A 17,507-nucleotide genomic window follows, 5' to 3' on the forward strand; every position below is an offset into this window, starting at 1 on the left:
TCGGCTCGGATTAGCAGGAGCTGATCTGAGTGTTATGGCAACTAAATGATTAATTATGTTAATAAAAAACGTTACAGGAATAGTTTCAGTCAGTCTCTGGTTCTGTGATATAGCGACATCAACATAGCTGCAGTCTCTGTTTTAACTACAAGCGCCCGTCTTCTACATATTTACATCCACACACCTCTTAAATTCAAACACCATTTGCTATTTTTAGTGTTATTTCTTTAAAAAAAAAAAAAAGTGTCAAAATTTTTTTTTTAAAAAAGCTGTAAAATGACCCCTGCAAGTATATTATATATTAATTATTAGATTATAATTGAGATACATTAAATTATAAGTAGTATTAACATTTTTCATGGTGTTGTTTGGTTTAATTGAGGCTATAAGAACACATCATATTTGATAAGCTGATGTTTTGCATGTAAAATCTTATTAGCTGTCAAATAAATGTAGTTGAGTAAAAAGAACAACGTTTCCCTCTGAACTGTGGTGATGTAGAGTTAGCCTATGAGGTGGCATTAAATGGAAATATGGAAGTTAAACAAGTACAAGTTCCTCAGAATTATACTTAAGTATTTGAGTGAATGTGTTCCACTCCTGTCTGTGTTATTATTAGATTTATGCACCTTGAAGACAGACTTGTCTCATTCATTTGAGTTTGTCTTTGTCTGTCCCACATTGGATTTAATTTATATTCATGATTTACAGCCCACTAAGCCTATGATATTAAATTCAGGTGAGTAGAATTATGCTCAAAAAAGTGAACCACTGTCTGTTATCCATCAGCTCCTTAACTTGAAGCACAGAACTTCACTCATTTTAAGTAAGATCAGATGTGACGAGGTAAAGGAAATAGCCATGACGCAGGCACTGTAGTATTTTTTTTTTTTTAAGATGAATTTGTTAAAGCAGATAAAAAAAACTGAGTCACTGCTATACAGTAGGCTTTTGTCAAGACACTGGAGTACAACTTCCTGAATATGTCACATGAAACCCTGCCTGTCCAACTTCAAAATCAGTGCTGCCGATACCAGAACACATCCAATTCATTTTCTCTGTAGCGTATGACGTGCAACATGATTGGACTGCAGGAGATAAGATGCTGCAGACAGCCAACTGTACGCTGTGGAAAAGCTGCGTGTGTGTGTGTGTGTGTGTGTGTGTGTGTGTGTGTGTGTGAGAGCAGATAACAACAGCTCTCAGGAGATCCAGTAACAACAGGCTGCAAAAGAAGAGGAACAGGGCTGCAGTGCATGGCAGTAAGAGTAAGGTAAAATGGCTGATGGATAGAGAGAAATGTTCAAAAACAGGCACATAAGATATGATCAAAATGTACTTTACAAGAAACACTCAATCAACAACATAGACAATAGAAAATATGTGATTTCTTAAGTGGAATTATTTTTAGATTCATCTGTTTGGTCCCATTTTGTTTTCACTATGTGAACCAAATTCTTTAATAAGTGGAACTCAGTTTGAAATCAGAGGTTCTTATCATCGGCCCAGAGAACCTGCATGCACGTCAAGTCATATCTCAGTGTCACTGCTAAAAGCCTGTAGTGGAAAATACACAGCAGGTGTATTTTTTAAATTCAGGTCTCAGTTTTGAAAATCATATCCGCAAGCTTGTCCCATCCTGTTTTTATCATCTAAAACATATTTCCAATATTAGACAAGTTTTGAGTTTTTAAGATGCAGAAATCACTAAAAAGGTTTCAACTAGTACAAAATGTGGCTGCTTGACTATCAACTAAAATGAGGACAAAGATGCACTTTTAGCGTCGTCACACTTGTTTGTTTCAGGATCGATTTTAAGGTTTTATTGATTACTTTTAAGCTCCTTCATGGTCAGTCTCCAGATTATATTTCAGAGTTGCTTTCTCCAACCTGTGTGCAGTCTGAGGTACTCAGACAGGAGTCTGCTGGTTGTTCCTGTGTCTGTGGATCAGTCTTTTGGTGTCAGGGCAGCCTGGCTCCTGAATGACCTGCCTGAGGAGGTCAAGCTAACCAAATCATTACCTGAATTTTTTTTTTTTTTTGGTCTGGCCAATGAACAATTTTGATGTCTTTTATGCTTGACACTTATGACGTTTTATGACCTGCACATTTTAGATTTTTATCAGATGTTTGCTTTACAGGTTTCTATGTTGTTGATTTTATTCCTGTATCTTTGCGAGCTTGTTGTAATATTGGTTTTGAAAAGTGCTGTTCAAATTTAACTTTATTATCCTTGATCTCGAACTGAAGGATTGTGTGTAATGGTTGGTAACTCAAAAAACGGAATGAAAATGTGTTGGACAAAATGATGAATGCTTGTCAGACTCTGTCAGACTTAATACTGGTTGTATCTTGTGGCACGGGATCGGATACTGACTCAGCGTTCCAGGAAGACCCTAGATTTAAAACTCTGACTGAAAACAGACTGAATATGGATTTCCGATCTCCCCTTTCATTTAATGTCTTTTTCTCCAAACACAGGAGAGGAGTTGTTGTTGTTGACCAGACCTGACATCATCCCATTTAAACTGTAATGTCTTCACATGCATGCTCACTTTTTAAGAATTGTACTGAGTTAGTAAATGGAGATTTGACCCAACAGCAGTAGCTACGAGCAATGAAGATAGTTGTCGGGAAGAGACTAACTCCATATAACAAACACAACCATGATTTGAGATACATTTGATGCCTTCTGTTGTCTGGTCAAATGTTTTTACTTTATTGCCATCAAGTGGACAAAGTGGATACTGCGGTTCCCCAGGCTCTCTGGCTCTTTTAGCAAAATGCTTAAAAATGCTTATTGCGACACGAGAAATATGATTCTGATACTTTCAGATTGAAAAATAAATCAATTCCAAGGTCATGTCTTGCACAATAATGAGTGATCCTGTCTTATAACAGACCATTTTGACAATATAGACAATATTGTCTGTCTGATAATAGCACAATAGTTTTTTGTTGTTGTTTTTATCTACTTTATTTATGGAAAGCGTCACTTACAACATGTGTGATAATAATACAATAAAAATCATAGCACAATTGTATTTCATTTTATTAAACATCACAGATATGACGTTTCCCTTTTCTGACCAATCACAGCCTTGGAAGAGAGGACGGCGTTCTGTCTGAGCAGGCGCAGCTGTCTGGTGACTGATGCCTTCAGGTGTTGTCGTAAATACTGTAATTAATGATTACCGTATTTGGAGTAAGCTATTTGGACAGTCATGAATATAAATAACTGGAATATGGATATTTTTGGACTCTAGAGTGGCCGATAAGTTATTTTATGGTGTCCAATAACCGAATTACACGCCACCTATTATTGTTAATGATGTATAATTTCTATTTGATAGCCTATGTGAATAAATTACTGCTCGAAGCTCTGTCCCGCATGATATGACAAACAATAATAATAATAATAAAACAATAATGTCCTAGTACTTTTGTTGTTGTCGAGCAAAAACATCTTAACACGTTCCTTTTACAGCCATTGGTTGATGCCTAATCGGAACCGGTGTTTTTTTTCGCGATGTACCTGAACGTACCATACATGTGTGCTCACTTGCTAGCTCGCTTGAATCGCGTACATTGACATCGGCGGGACATAAGATATCAAGGCAAGGTAATGTTGCACTGCTTTTGTGTTTATTTTTAATGTACAAAAACTCACCAGTATGTAGAGTTGTTCTATGTTTGTTAAATGGAGAATTGTCTCAAATACTTTGTCGCTGCAGCTAAAGTTGCGGTTTTGAGAGTTGCTTCGGTAGCTAGCATGCTAGCCGCGTTATCGTTCGTTTCATTTTGTTTTTGGACAGTTAATTTAAATTATGCAGTTATAGTGACTGTTTTTGCGCTAGAGGACAGTCGTTCACTTGACATACCACATACTTAACGGTGTGCATTTAGTGAAGTTAGTAATGTAGCCATAATGTTTGTTAAAAGTTAGTCGTGAGCCCCGTTCAACTGCTAGCTTGCTAACTAGCCGGTTTGAATGAAGGAAAAGGAAGGTGAATCCATTGTTTGAGTGCGCAGTTTCTGCCGGCTATAATGTTGTGCAATTGTAATATTAGTAACTGTAATAGCTAAACGACCACATTTACACGTTGGTCGTTGAAAACTGTACACACGGCGGTAATGTTAGCTTATCCCTCTCTAAATTTCATTCATTATAAAGCGAACCTCTGCGGCGGCCTGCTAACTTCGATTTGGAGGACGCTGCTGAGCGTTTGGTTAATTATCGAGACAGCTGATAAGGTTTCTGGTCATTGTAGCATCACACATTAACTCTAGTTACTTAATTTATGTTGTGCGTTGTTTGTTTTAACGCTGTAGCACTGTGAGATTCACTGCGAATGAAAAGTGCAGGAGAAATTGAATTATTATTTATAATTATTTCAACATTTTGCTGCTCCATTTAGTAAACAGTTAATTCAAACCACACACACCTCTTATAGATTAACTTTCAGCACTACACAAGTACGGATTTAAGTATAACAATAATATTATATTACATGATATTAGATTCTTTGAAGCATTTCTGATACTTGTATTAAATTGTAAGACCACCTGGCCTTCAAAGGAACTTACATACAGTCTGTGGTTTAAGAAAATCTGCTATGAGACATAAATTCCCCCCTTATTTTACATTCTGTTCATACAGATGGCAGAGACTGATGTTGATAATGAACTTCTGGACTATGAAGAGGACGAGGAGCCCCAAGGAGCCCCCGAGAGTGCGACCCCAGTGAACAAGAAGGAAGTGAAGGGGTCCTATGTGTCCATCCACAGCTCAGGCTTCAGAGATTTTCTCCTTAAACCAGAGCTGCTCCGTGCCATTGTGGACTGTGGTTTTGAACATCCCTCTGAAGGTGAATGGCATAATAAAATGCTGCACATGTAAACTCATAGGACTCCTGTTACACACAATACTCCTCAGCACTCTCATTTTCTCATGTTGTATTCATCACATCCTGAAATTCTAATATAATCATCAGATGTTTTTGACATTTTCACTCACTCATATTTGTTTTATTTTCAGTCCAACATGAGTGTATTCCTCAAGCTATCCTCGGCATGGACATCCTGTGTCAGGCCAAGTCTGGTATGGGAAAGACAGCGGTGTTTGTACTGGCCACCCTGCAGCAGATTGAACCTGTGGATGGTCAGGTCAGTTGGTTGTTTCCCTTTTCCTTCATGCTGAGTCAATATGAGTCATTATTCATCTACCATAATTCTGTTTACAGAGTAGGTGGTGTTTCCTACAGTATGATTCTGTCGCACAAATTTAGACTCCTTTCGATTACTTTTTTTTGGTAGTTGTCGGAACATTTTTGAGTCATGTTCTCACATCTGAGGCGTCTTGCACATGCTCTAAACACAGCATATGCATGAAAAAGGCTTAAATCTGCAGTGTGGAACTTTTCCATATAAATGAATGTCTGTTACATTCAAGCCCATGCCAATCAAGCCCTGTCTCCGCTAGATAAATCTCTCTGTATTTCACAGTATATGGAGTTTTTAAACCTCATGTCAGGCGCGACATTCCCGCGCTGGCTATTAGGCCGTTAATCATGTGGCTCTTCTAGACTTTCCACATGTTATCGGACCGAATGGATCAAAATCTGATAAAGAAACGAGTCATTTCGTGGGGGTTGTGTGACGCTCAAATCCACAGTTTTATACCTGCAATAGCAGGACACAGCCAGTGTGTACTGGCCATTTGGCATACTGGGACAAATCCTGGTGGGCCGTCAAAACATATCTGTTTTTACCGTCCCTCTTTGTGTGCCTGTTATTCGGGGTGTGCATGAGAGTGTGCTGCCTGCCTGCCTGTGTCAGGCCGTATTCACACCAAAGCAGGTGTTGCAGCTCACCGCTGCAGGGTCGTGGATTAGTTTATTTATGCTCTAGAACGTTACTGCTGTGAAACAATCAGAAAATAACATTTTACAGATTCTGATACTGACATTTCTGATTCACCGCTCCCTCTCTTCATCCACTCGCTAGCTCACTCGAACACAGCTGCTCTCTCTCTCGCTCACTGGTGCTCTCAGCTCTTTCTCTTTCTTTTTCTCGTCTTTTTTAAAATGAGTCAGGAAACAAACAGAAAAGTCTAACTTTACCTTTTTAAAGTAATCAAACAAAGAGAAATATCCTCCCCTCCTCCTAGTAACGTCTTTCTACTCAGGCAATCACAGCCGAGCGCCCCCCCTTTTACTCTCACTACCATAGGGGGGAGACAAAAGTCCAGCTCTCCAGCCTTAACTGATAGTTATGTACATTTCTTACACAAAAGTTAGTATTTGGGAAAACAAACTGAATTTGCTCACCTTAATGGAGCAAGTGGGATTTGGTGACACAACAGCAAAACTTGTGTTCGCCTGTAAAGTGTCCTTTTTGTTTTCCTGGTTCAACAGCTGGAGCTTCATTCATTGACAATTTTTGGGCTTTCTATGATAGTACAGAGACGGGAATGATACGCAACAAAGATCCCTGTTTGAATGTGAACCTGGGATGTTGCGGTGATAAGAAAGTGTTATTTAATTTGCTCACTTAAGTTCCAGATGATTTTGTGATAACTGGGATTCATGAAGGGACTATATGATATCGTGATCGCTGAAATAACAGTAACATTTTTCAAAATACTACTCCATAAAGTTTTGTAGCAAATCAGTGAAATCAAGGAGCAGTAAAGAACACACACACGCTACATAAAGACTAAGCAGTTAATAAGACTAATATCCTCATTCCCTTCTATACCAGGTGTCTGTCCTCGTTATGTGCCACACACGAGAGTTGGCCTTCCAGATCAGCAAAGAGTACGAGCGCTTCTCCAAGTACATGCCCACCGTCAAGGTGTCGGTGTTCTTCGGCGGCCTGGCCATCAAGAAGGACGAGGAGGTCCTGAAGAAGAACTGCCCTCACATTGTCGTCGGAACTCCCGGACGTACTCTGGCCCTCATCCGCAACAAGACCCTCAGCGTGAAGAACATCAAACACTTTGTGCTCGACGAGTGCGATAAGATGCTGGAGCAGCTGGGTGAGTGAGAGGAACAGAAGCAGACATCATGGCTGTGATCGACTGCTCCCACTGCTTCATATCTTTACAGTCTCTGTTTATTTGATAATAAATCTGAGAAATTACTACCGGACAGTTAAGGATGATGAGTAAGCTGGTAGTCATCTCTACTTGTCTTGAATAGAAAGAAGATTAGATAAGTGATTTTGGGTGTATTTGTTTTTTTTTTCCTCCACAGACATGAGGCGTGACGTCCAGGAAATCTTCAGGCTGACACCTCATGAGAAGCAGGTCATGATGTTCAGCGCCACGCTAAGCAAGGAGATCCGTCCCGTCTGCCGCAAGTTCATGCAGGATGTGAGTTCATCATCAAGATTTACTGATGTTTCAAATGAATCCCTCCACTCTGCTTCATGCAACCATTCATAAACAACATTTTATTTTCTATCATTCTCGTCTTGGTTATTTTGGCTTTGTAGTCGATATTGTGTTAAAGTCCCTCGTCGCTTTGCCCACTTGTGGCTGTCAGTGTCATAAGTGGCCATATCAGAGGGCCAAAGTGATCCTCCTCGGCAGATTTTCGCTTGGTCAGGAAGTCAATTTTCCCGACTCTGCTGCAGTCCAGGAGAACAGACACACTTCCACCGTCAAACTTTGTAACATACAGAGCTTTTTCTCCTCATTTTATGTACCTTCCTTCTTGTGTTTATGTGTACGGGACGTGTTTGGTTTGTGCTCATTAGATTTCTGATGTAGGTCACAGAGACGTGTTTGTGTGACTAACGTTTGGCTCCTCTCTCCCTCTGCTGTGTAGCCCATGGAGGTGTTCGTGGATGACGAGACCAAGCTGACACTTCATGGCTTACAGCAGTATTACTGCAAGTTGAAGGACAGCGAGAAGAACCGAAAGCTTTTTGACCTGCTCGATGTGCTCGAGTTTAACCAGGTACAGTCGGCACGCATTTAAGAAATAATGAAAATTTCTTATATACATGTTTATTATATTGCCTTGTTGTTCTTCCAATAATTAAAAAGTTATGTCTCTTGTCCTCTGTAGGATTTATGTCTATTTCAGCTGGTTTGTATCTCATTGCTGTCTCTTATTGGCTCCTGTTAGGTGGTGATCTTCGTGAAGTCAGTGCATCGCTGCGTGGCTCTGTCCCAGCTGCTGGTGGAGCAGAACTTCCCCGCTATCGCCATCCACAGGGGAATGGCTCAGGAGGAGAGGCAAGTGCTGCTGATTTATCTCTCCAGGATTCTAGTATTTTTGTCCACACTTGGAATTTCAGTGGTTTTTTCCTACGTTTTTAATCAAATTGGATTATGTATCAATATCTGGAGCATAAAAATGTAATAAAGAAGCACATGTTTGGGATTTATTTTAGTTTTGTGTGTGTGGAAAATGTGATTTATTGAGATTGGTTTATATGTGCTTAGTCTCCCCCAGACTGGAACATTATTTTACTTCTTTCTTTGGTTTATAATGTTGCAGGTTATCCCGGTACCAGCAGTTCAAAGACTTCCAGCGGCGGATCCTGGTGGCAACCAACCTGTTCGGCCGTGGCATGGATATCGAGCGAGTCAACATCGTCTTCAACTACGACATGCCGGAGGATTCTGACACATACCTTCACAGAGTCAGTCCGGCTATAATATAAATCAAAGTTATCTAGATTACAGATGGGTGCAAAAGAAATAACATACAGGGTGCTGTAGCTCACCAAACACTGCTGATTTGTTTATCAGTGCGGTTTGTAAAATAGGTCAAGAACCTGATATGCTGTGCAGTTTGTGTTAAATGAATGTTTTATAATCAGAGAAAGTTCATAATAGTCAGAAAGAGTCAAAATGTTTCCCTTTTCTCCATAATTATAACCTCCCTTTCTTGAAATTGATGGCATTCCTATTTTTCTTCCATTGAGCCCTAATTTCCTGTCTTCTGAACCTCAGGTGGCCCGTGCTGGCAGGTTTGGGACCAAAGGCCTGGCTGTCACCTTTGTGTCAGACGAGACCGACGCCAAGACCCTGAATGAGGTCCAAGACCGCTTCGAGGTCAACGTAGCAGAGCTACCAGAGGAGATTGATATCTCCTCCTACAGTAAGTTGTTCTCTTGTTGCATACAGCTGCTCTGCACTTGGCAAGGTGGTGCCAACTTTCCGTAACAGTTTTCTCACACACACAGTCTGGTAATTTACAAAGTTTCTCGCCAGAAATCAATATGTTTTCATCCTTAATCGGTGAGATAACTCAGTCGGCCAGAAGAGACGGAAAGATTAAGAAACCTGGTTTACATTAGAGTCACAGTATATCAGTCAGATCAGGTTACTAGTGAGCATGTCTTGGCTAATGACATTGCTGGAGGTTTAATCTGGTTAAAAACACGTGAGGACACAAATGATATACTGCACATAAAGACATTAAACTGTGACATCCTGTTTGATAAGCTATGTGTAAAGATTTAGTGCATTTCTTTCTCTGATAATCCCACATTTTAAAAACTTTTCTTTTTTTTTCCTTTATTGCAGTTGAACAGTCCAGATGAGCCTGAAGTTTCTCTCCAGAGAAGATCGTGTGTGACACTTGGTGTTGCTGTATTTTGGTGGAGGAAAAAAAAAAAAAATCATTTATTCAGAAGTTCCCCTCCCATGATATATGTTGGCAAGTTCATAATGATAACACGTTTTTTTTTGTTTTTGTTTTTTTTTAATTTTATCATGTCTTTTGGGGTGCTTGTTTTAGTGTTTTTCTTGTTAAAACCATGGATATATTGTTTTGGTTGAAGAAATAAACTTTTTATACCTTATCGTTTTAATGGTGTTTGATTTAATTTTGCACATTTTTTTAAACATTTAAGTGTCACAAAACATACAATTACACTACCAACATTTCATCAAATAAAAACTTTGTGCTGCCACTTCTGACTGTAGTTAATGATCCTCGCCAGCAGAGGGCGCCATCATCATAGTTTGAAGACAGGCAGGTTTTTTTCCAAACAGCTGGCCACTTAGAACTGGCTGCCAACAAGGATAATTTGAAACTGTACAAGTTGAGTTAAAATAAAACCTCACATGAAACTTGAGTTCAGCAGCCAATTTTATCACATGATGGACCAACAAAAAACTTGTGACTGCTACACTGTGGCATCTTAAAGTGGATAAATTGTGACAATAATACAAACTTGGATCAAAATAAAGAAAATGTGTGTATATATACAGAATACAGTGTGATCCAAAATAAACTCTCAAGGAAAAAACAGTTCGTGTAAGACATTTCTCTAAGCTGCATTTAATGCACAAACAAGAAATCAGATGTCTTGAAGAAAAAGAGTTTTGCATTGGTCCAGTCCTCGCTGAATGCTTGAGTCAGTTCCATGTAGCATTCCTTACCAGTGAACGGTCTGTGAGTTACAGGGAAACAATGTCATTCATTGCTTTGTAAATTTACTTTTTAGATGGCTTAGTATGTCAGCATGCCAAAAAAGTAAAACAGTTTGGAGCACTCCGTGCTGATGCTCATAACATGCTGTGCTGACTTTGTACATTTTGAATAAACAAAACAAAACAAAACATCTTTGTCCTCATTCTGGAGTTTTCTACATAAATCTGCAAAAGTTATTCTTTTGCTGGTTGTTACTAAGTCACAGTGCATTGTGGGATACGGAGTCATTAGCGCCACGGTATGTAAGGCTATTTGCTGCAGGTGAGGTGATCCTTATGCACTGCTGTCAAAGTTTTATCTCCTAAGTTTCAGTGCTGAACAAAGTGCTTTGTTGCTCTTAAAAAAAGTGTTTCTCTTCTCAGGCTGATCTGAGGGTCTCAAATCTCCCTCACGTCTGAACCAGCAATCAAGTCCAGAGTGAAGGAAGTCCAGGGGTGCTTCAGGGCTCTAATTTAGGTCCCACGTCTGTTTGAACAGGAGCAGGTAAGTGTACGATCTGCCCCAGTCACACACACATTACAATAAGGGTAGCCTTTATGATAGTGAATAAAACCGAGGATGCCCTTCCCGCCTGCGGTCTTCACTCACTTGGAGCCAGGTGAGAAAAATGGCCCCTCGTCTTGAAGCGTCTTCCTTCGTGGAGAAAGTTGACCTCATCACATTAAAAAAAATCAAAACAAAACAAAACCCCCCCTCCTCAGTACTAGTCTATGAATTTGTGTGTGTCTCCGTACATCCAGTGCTGCGGAGGGAGCGCCACTTCGTTGAGGTGGCCGCAGTCGTCGCTGCATTTGCACGACTGGATGAACATGGCTGACCTCTGGAAGCGCTCGCCGTCCGGGCAGACGAAGGTCACGGGTACCGTGCGCGTGCGGCGTGGCGAGCAGCACCGTCCGTCCGTACACAAACCGCAGTAGTTGGGCCGGTAGAGGCGGACGCTCACACACTCTCCGTAGGACAGGCGGATGGGCTCTGGGGCTTTCTGGGCCGGGGAGCACTTTTTCCCTCTCTGCAGACGGATGAAGACAGTAACAGGATGAGTGTCATATTCTGGATAAGAGTGAATATTGTAGCTCATTCCTGATTGGCTTCAGTAGCAAAACAAATCATGTAATTATTTTCATTATATAAAAAAAAAAATTTCTAATAAGCTTTTACTTTTATCTTTCCCGTCCTATTACATAAAAGCAGATTTAAGCGGCTTTGCACTCAAAGTCATTAGTTTCACATTAAGAGGAGCAGACATCAACTTGTTCTGCTAAAAACAGGGATTCAGAATGTTTAATTTAAGTGATTCATTTTAAGATCAAACATTCATTCTGTTTATTCTGTTAAACACACGGACACCTGTGATCGTTCTTGGCACCAGAGTCTTTTAACTTAGCAGAGCAAAGAGCTCCTAGTGTGTGTCCAACATGGAGGATTAATATAGACACACCACTTCCCTGGACTCTGAGTACACAGACGGGGCCTAGCTATGGACAGTTGCTTGGCAGGAATGCCGGGGGTGGGGGACTATATTTAAAAAGGCGCCTGCCTGCCACCAAAACACCGCTGAGTAAATCAGCACTGCCCAGTTCCCACTGGATGTAGAGCTTCCCGAAAGTACCACTAAGATAATCTCTGTTCTTAAGCTCGGGATAAAGATGGCTTTAGCGCTAAGAGCATATTTACTCAGTGCCAGAACATCTAATTTTTCATTCTTTGCAGCACAGATTTGATGTTTTCAGCCTCTGTTTTTAAATTATAAGAGGGAAACAAGGAAGCAGAGAAAAAACGAGCTGGTTTTTTTTTGCGCTCCAAAGTCAGACATAGGTAGATAAGAGGTGCAATAATTCCTTATTGATAAGTTATCGTAAGGCGTTCACTGTGCGATAGTTAAATTGTTATGATAAGAAGTTATCTTGGCACTAACATGGATATTTGACCTATGCTCTCTGTCAGTCTGCCTGCTTCGGTTCAAGTCGAGTTCAGTCTATCTCACCTTGGCTGGCACCGTCAGGCCGTGGCACGGCCGTACGGTGCAGATTCTCGTCTCCTTCTCCAGCTTGCACTGAGGGTTTTTATTGGTGATGCGAGAAGAAACACCCATCCCACAGCTGCGGGAGCACTGGGACCACTCGGTGGTCTGGACTGGACACTTCTTCTCCTTCAGGTGGTTCCATGCTAGAAAACGGGCAGTGAGAAAAAGACAAATCACACACATCAGTTAGACCAGTGGAAGAGGAATCAAGGGGTCATAAGATGATTAACAGGACAGGAGAGCAGAAAAACATTTGTGTTAATATCATGTTTATTTTGTCAGACTTTCCTCTGATCTTTGCTTTTTTAAAAAAAAGTAATTTACTTATAAACGCATCTTAAAAAGTATTCAAATGCAGCAGTCAACAGCCAAAAAGACCTGTTTCTATGCATCAGTGTTTTAATAATTTCCCATGATCAGTATCATATTAATTACATCACTTTGTGAAAATGCATTGTTTGCATATTATTTCAGGGTCAGTAGAAAAAAAAAAACTACCCACACTCATACAAAAAATGTGTGTCAAGTGATAATAAACCCTAAAAAATGGCCCGCTCAGTCTCGCTTTCTCTCACCAGGCAAGTGTTTGTAGCCATGTTCACTCTCCCAGCCGCTGGACTTGACATCTACAAGCTCATTGTTGCTCACTAGCAACTCGTTTTCACGTGGGTGTGGGGCGGGATGGTGCGGAGGTCTTGGCTGGTGTTGCTGTGGCGAAGGCATCTGTGATAAGAGATAAGATCAGATGAGACAGAGCTGTTTGCTGGCGATTAATGTGTCCTGCGGTCATGTCTATATCTTTTGTGTGTTTTTCACAGCGCTATCACCGAAGTGCCCTGATTATCAAGAGCTTCCTTCAGGGCAATCGTTAAGAGGAGAGATACTTCTGTACCTGCATGACACTGTCAATAATTAAAAGCATTTATCTGTTCTTCATTAGGCAGTTTCTTCAGTAGTCAGTGAATGCATGGAAAGTGTAATATTACTGCAAATATGACTGAAACATGTTTGCCCTCTTTTTCTGGCAACGCATGAAACTGAGCAGCATATTTTAATTGAATCTAAAACTCCAACATATTGTAGTTTAGAGCTGAAATAAAGAGTTATGAATTAGTTGATCAATAGAAAAGTAATTGGTAATTATTTTGTTTAAAGATGATTTTAGGGCTGCTACTAGATACTTATTTTCATTAGCAATTAATCTGCTGATTATTTTCTCTATTAGTCGATTAAAGGTGCAGTGTGTAGAATTTTTTAGTGGCATCTAGCGGAACAGACTCGGCAGACATGGAATATAATATTCTTGTATGTTTTAATTAGTGTAAAATCACCTGAAACTAAGAACTGTTGTGTTTTTGTTACCTTAGAATGAGCCCTTCATATCTACATAAGGAGCGGGTCCTCTTCCATGGAGGCTGCCATGTTGAACCACCATGTTTCTACAGTAGCCCAGAACGGACAAACCAAACACTGGCTCTAGAGAAGGACTTTTGTGTTTTTTGTGAGTTTCACAGCCACCGTAGATTCTCCTGCACGCTCGGAAGGGGAGGGGGAGGGGGGGAGGAGCGGGGGGGGGGGGGGGGGGGGGTATTCAGTTTGTTGCAATCTGCGACCTCACTACTAGATGCCACTAAATCCTTCACACTGGTCCTTTAATTATTTAGTTTATATAGTATTACTATGAAATATTAAGAAACGTAGAAAAGATGATCTGGTTTTGTTAACCGTCTCAAGTTTTAAGATTCAATCAACTGATATATATAAGAAGTAAAAGGAGCAAATCTGCCCATTTGAGAACAAATATTTGTCAATGTTGCTTTAAAAATGACTGAAACAATTAATCAAAATTATTTCTGATTAATTTTCTGACAGTTGACTAATTAACTAATCGTTGCAGCTTCAGATTAATTGTTTATATCATTTTTTTTTAAAGCAAACTCGCAGGTTTCAGCTTCTCAGTTGTGATGATTTTCTGTGTTTCATCATCTTGGGTGTTAGGAAATAGCAACAGTCATTTTTGACAAATAAATAGAAATAAATACATAAAATAAATCAACAGTTTTTTGATTTAAGTTTTAAATCAAAGTTAAGTTTTCATAATTGGGCAAATGCCAATAGTTTGATAAAAATCATTATGTTTTAATGTTTTGTTCATCTTTTTTATTCTGTCTTTCATCTCAATCATCTTTGTTTTCTATATCCAGAGACCACAGTGTCAGGTGATGAACTGCATCTCCACCATTTGTAATTGCTAAACAAATTCGATACAATTTCCCTCATTTGTGCCATTTTTGTCACTTAATAAGACAGTCCTTTGTCATCACATGAAAAAAACAAACAAACCTGATGCTTGGGTGGGAGGCGCCAGGTGCCTTTATGGCAGTCCACGCTGAAGCAGCACTGGCCGGGTATCCGTACCAGCCGTGGGTAGGGGCAGGATGGCGAGGCAGGTGGCAGCTTGTTGTTACAAAGAGGAGCGCAGCCAACAGCACCATCTATGCAGGTACACTGGTGTTTACAGCCGGCACGGAAGCTCTCGCCGTTCTGGTAGATCCTGCCGTTGTACTCGCATGTGCGTCCCTCTGATTTTGCTGGAAAGACAGGACGAGGGGAGATAACACATCTTAATACGCTGAAACAAAACATTAAGTGACTCACAAATCAGATCTGGTGAGAGGCACCGTAGATTGGTCATATCCACAGACTGTAAACTAAAGAGCAACACGGATATTATGGACACAACCCATCACTTAGGTATCTCAGAGATTTATGTCAGTTTCCACAGGACATGCTTTAAAATCTGCGAACCCGCTTACATCCGCTATGTGTGAGAATGATTCACCACCTGCTCTTATTTCAACAGCTGGAACTTGCTGAGCAAAGTTTCTCCTGACACAATGACTTCACAAAGCAACAGATCACAAAACCACACAGAGGACCACTAAGATGGAAAGGTCAGTGGAAATAAGGAGACAGGAAGTGTCAGACTCCTTGTCTCCTAACCATGGGAGAACCAGCTATTCATAGTTTGTGGGGCAGCACTGGCATGGTGTAGATGGAAAGTGTATTTTTATCTTTGAAACCTCCTGTCGCTGTCATAAAACATCTACTACTCATTAAAATATGCCCTTTCCTGTTCCCGAATGTGCAAGGTTACATGTTGCTTTATTACTGAGTTGATGGTTATGACTTAATGGAAAGGAAGGTAAACTAATATCCAGTTCTTTGACATCTCTGTTACATTGGTGCCATTTGGCTTTTATACCACATTCACCAGTATTATATATAGGCGATATATTTATATGCACTCCAATAGGTTGAAGCAGTGCAAATAGCTCAATTTTTCTAAGTGAAATTCCTTCCCTCCCAGCATGCAGTTTTTTTTTTCCCCTTCTTCCCTCACCTCGACAGATGCCCCAGGCCATGGTCACATCATTGCCATAATTACACTCCAGCCCTTTGTGGTGGTCACAAGGCCTTGTGGGGCTGCAGTCCTGGTTAAGCTGTGCAGCACACACCTTGCAGCACCCACATCCGTCTGGCACGGCGCTAACACCTGGGGGGCAAACCAGAGGCTCTGCAGGGCACTTGCACACTGCTGGGCAGCTAGCTGTCACCTGGAGGGGAGCAGAGAGGGAGATCACATCGTCAGGAACATTTTCTACAGCTAAGAGAAGACAAAAAAAAAGATGTCAAAACTGGAGACAATGAACCATATTGTCTTGCTCGGAGAACATCAAACATCCACAAAAAGCAGCTAATGGGAATGTCGTCCTCCAGCAATGCCACACACTTAATTGGAGAATTCAGATGCACAATAACTGCACCAGTTTTCTTCCAACATCAAAGCATGAAGAGCTCTGGTTAAGTCATTATAGATTCAGTGTTATTACGTTCCCCAGTGTTTGTGACTGATTTTGAATTCTCTCACAGGCTGCATATCCCCTCAACACTAAGTCAAGTCACAGCTGGCCAGTCTTCCCTTAGCGTCTAGACAGCTTTGTACCCAGTCCCCTGCTGGCTCGTGATTTGAGTCATCGCCCAGCACTAGAGCCAACTTGTTCCCGTTTCTAGGAATCAACAAGTCACCGTGCTTTGAAAAAGTAGACATGAGTGGACATGCTGATTGCCATGAACAACACAACTGCAGAAGAACCGTGTTCATTAGTATGAGCAGTGATAATCCCAACTAAAGTCAATTCACACGTTTTAAAAAACTGTATCCACCTTTTTAAGGCTAACAGAAATCATCCTCTCATATTAAGTCATGTCAGCTTTACTGAAAGTGCATTTGAGTTGTGTTCACACCAGCGGATGTTTATGCGAGGTCACACTTTAACTTGCAGCTGCATTATCCATAACGCGTCACACATTAAAATACTCTTAATCCTACAATAGACTTTCTGTAAGCAGAGAGGTTCACACACAGCTACTTGAGCTTCTGTCACGTGGGGATTTCTTACCTGTGCGATGACGGCTGTTGTCAGTACAATCAGGTAGATCAAAAATGTCATGATTAGCCGATGACGAGGTTAATAAAAAATAAAAATAAAGATAAAATAGAATCTTCAAGTTACACTCTACTGAGTGATGGTTAGTCTTAAATATTCTCACTCGGAGTTTCAGTCTATTTTCGGATCTGTGTCCTGGTATTTCTACCGGGAGAAGCGTCTAAACTCTCAATTTATACCCCACTGACAAACCCCGCCCCTCGCCACACTTCCAACCAATCAGCGCGCAGGCAACGGCACAGACATTCCAAATGGGCGTAATTTTACCACGGGGGTAGTTTGCTGATTGGTGGGCTGTTTCGGGATGAATGCAACCATTCATAAAAATCGAAGGGCCGCTCTGTATTTATTTTATGGGTTAAAAATTAAAATGTAACAGGCGCTTTCAAGTCACACTCAGGCACATTCCTACTTTTGTAGCCACCGCTCTCCTAACACTAAGTAAATATATTCAGCTGGGCCAGACAGCATGGTTACATTACTAAGACCTCCACCTCAGGGAAAAAAAAGAAGGGG

The 17,507-nt window shown here is 40.7% G+C and overlaps 2 protein-coding genes across 2 annotated transcripts; one reads left to right on the forward strand and one right to left on the reverse strand.

Annotated features, from left to right (window-relative positions):
* The first annotated feature begins 3,515 nt into the window (after nt 1-3,515).
* Nucleotides 3,516-9,822, forward strand: LOC121882570 (ATP-dependent RNA helicase DDX39A-like). Its single transcript, XM_042390917.1, has 10 exons — nt 3,516-3,622; nt 4,661-4,868; nt 5,039-5,166; nt 6,763-7,039; nt 7,257-7,375; nt 7,833-7,964; nt 8,136-8,245; nt 8,511-8,655; nt 8,969-9,116; nt 9,545-9,822. The coding sequence occupies exons 2-10, from the start codon at nt 4,661-4,663 to the stop codon at nt 9,559-9,561; spliced, it is 1,284 nt and encodes a 427-aa protein (XP_042246851.1). The 5' UTR covers nt 3,516-3,622; the 3' UTR covers nt 9,562-9,822.
* Nucleotides 9,823-10,094: 272 nt separating this feature from the next.
* LOC121882577 (CCN family member 1-like) lies at nt 10,095-17,149 on the reverse strand. The gene is made up of 6 exons (XM_042390925.1): nt 16,944-17,149; nt 15,884-16,097; nt 14,824-15,071; nt 13,056-13,203; nt 12,442-12,623; nt 10,095-11,466 (listed from the first exon to the last, which is right to left on the reverse strand). Exons 1-6 carry the CDS (start codon nt 16,992-16,994, stop codon nt 11,161-11,163), a joined length of 1,149 nt encoding a protein of 382 aa, XP_042246859.1. The 5' UTR covers nt 16,995-17,149; the 3' UTR covers nt 10,095-11,160.
* Nucleotides 17,150-17,507: the final 358 nt, after the last annotated feature.

The sequence above is a fragment of the Thunnus maccoyii genome, chromosome 2, assembly GCF_910596095.1.
Source record: "Thunnus maccoyii chromosome 2, fThuMac1.1, whole genome shotgun sequence".
Classification (NCBI taxonomy): domain Eukaryota; kingdom Metazoa; phylum Chordata; class Actinopteri; order Scombriformes; family Scombridae; genus Thunnus; species Thunnus maccoyii.

What these genes read in the sequence shown, in the direction of transcription:
- LOC121882577 (XM_042390925.1), bottom strand. Translation starts at nt 16,994, where the DNA reads ATGACATTTTTGATCTACCTGATTGTACTGACAACAGCCGTCATCGCA. An exon ending in GCCTCCCACCCAAGCATCAG is followed by an intron (nt 13,204 to 14,823) that starts GTTTGTTTGTTT and finishes CTCTTATCACAG; the next exon opens with ATGCCTTCGCCACAGCAACA. An exon ending in GCCTGACGGTGCCAGCCAAG is followed by an intron (nt 11,467 to 12,441) that starts GTGAGATAGACT and finishes ATCCGTCTGCAG; the next exon opens with AGAGGGAAAAAGTGCTCCCC.
- LOC121882570 (XM_042390917.1), top strand. Translation starts at nt 4,661, where the DNA reads ATGGCAGAGACTGATGTTGATAATGAACTTCTGGACTATGAAGAGGAC. An exon ending in TTTTGAACATCCCTCTGAAG is followed by an intron (nt 4,869 to 5,038) that starts GTGAATGGCATA and finishes TTTTATTTTCAG; the next exon opens with TCCAACATGAGTGTATTCCT. An exon ending in GCCGCAAGTTCATGCAGGAT is followed by an intron (nt 7,376 to 7,832) that starts GTGAGTTCATCA and finishes TCTGCTGTGTAG; the next exon opens with CCCATGGAGGTGTTCGTGGA.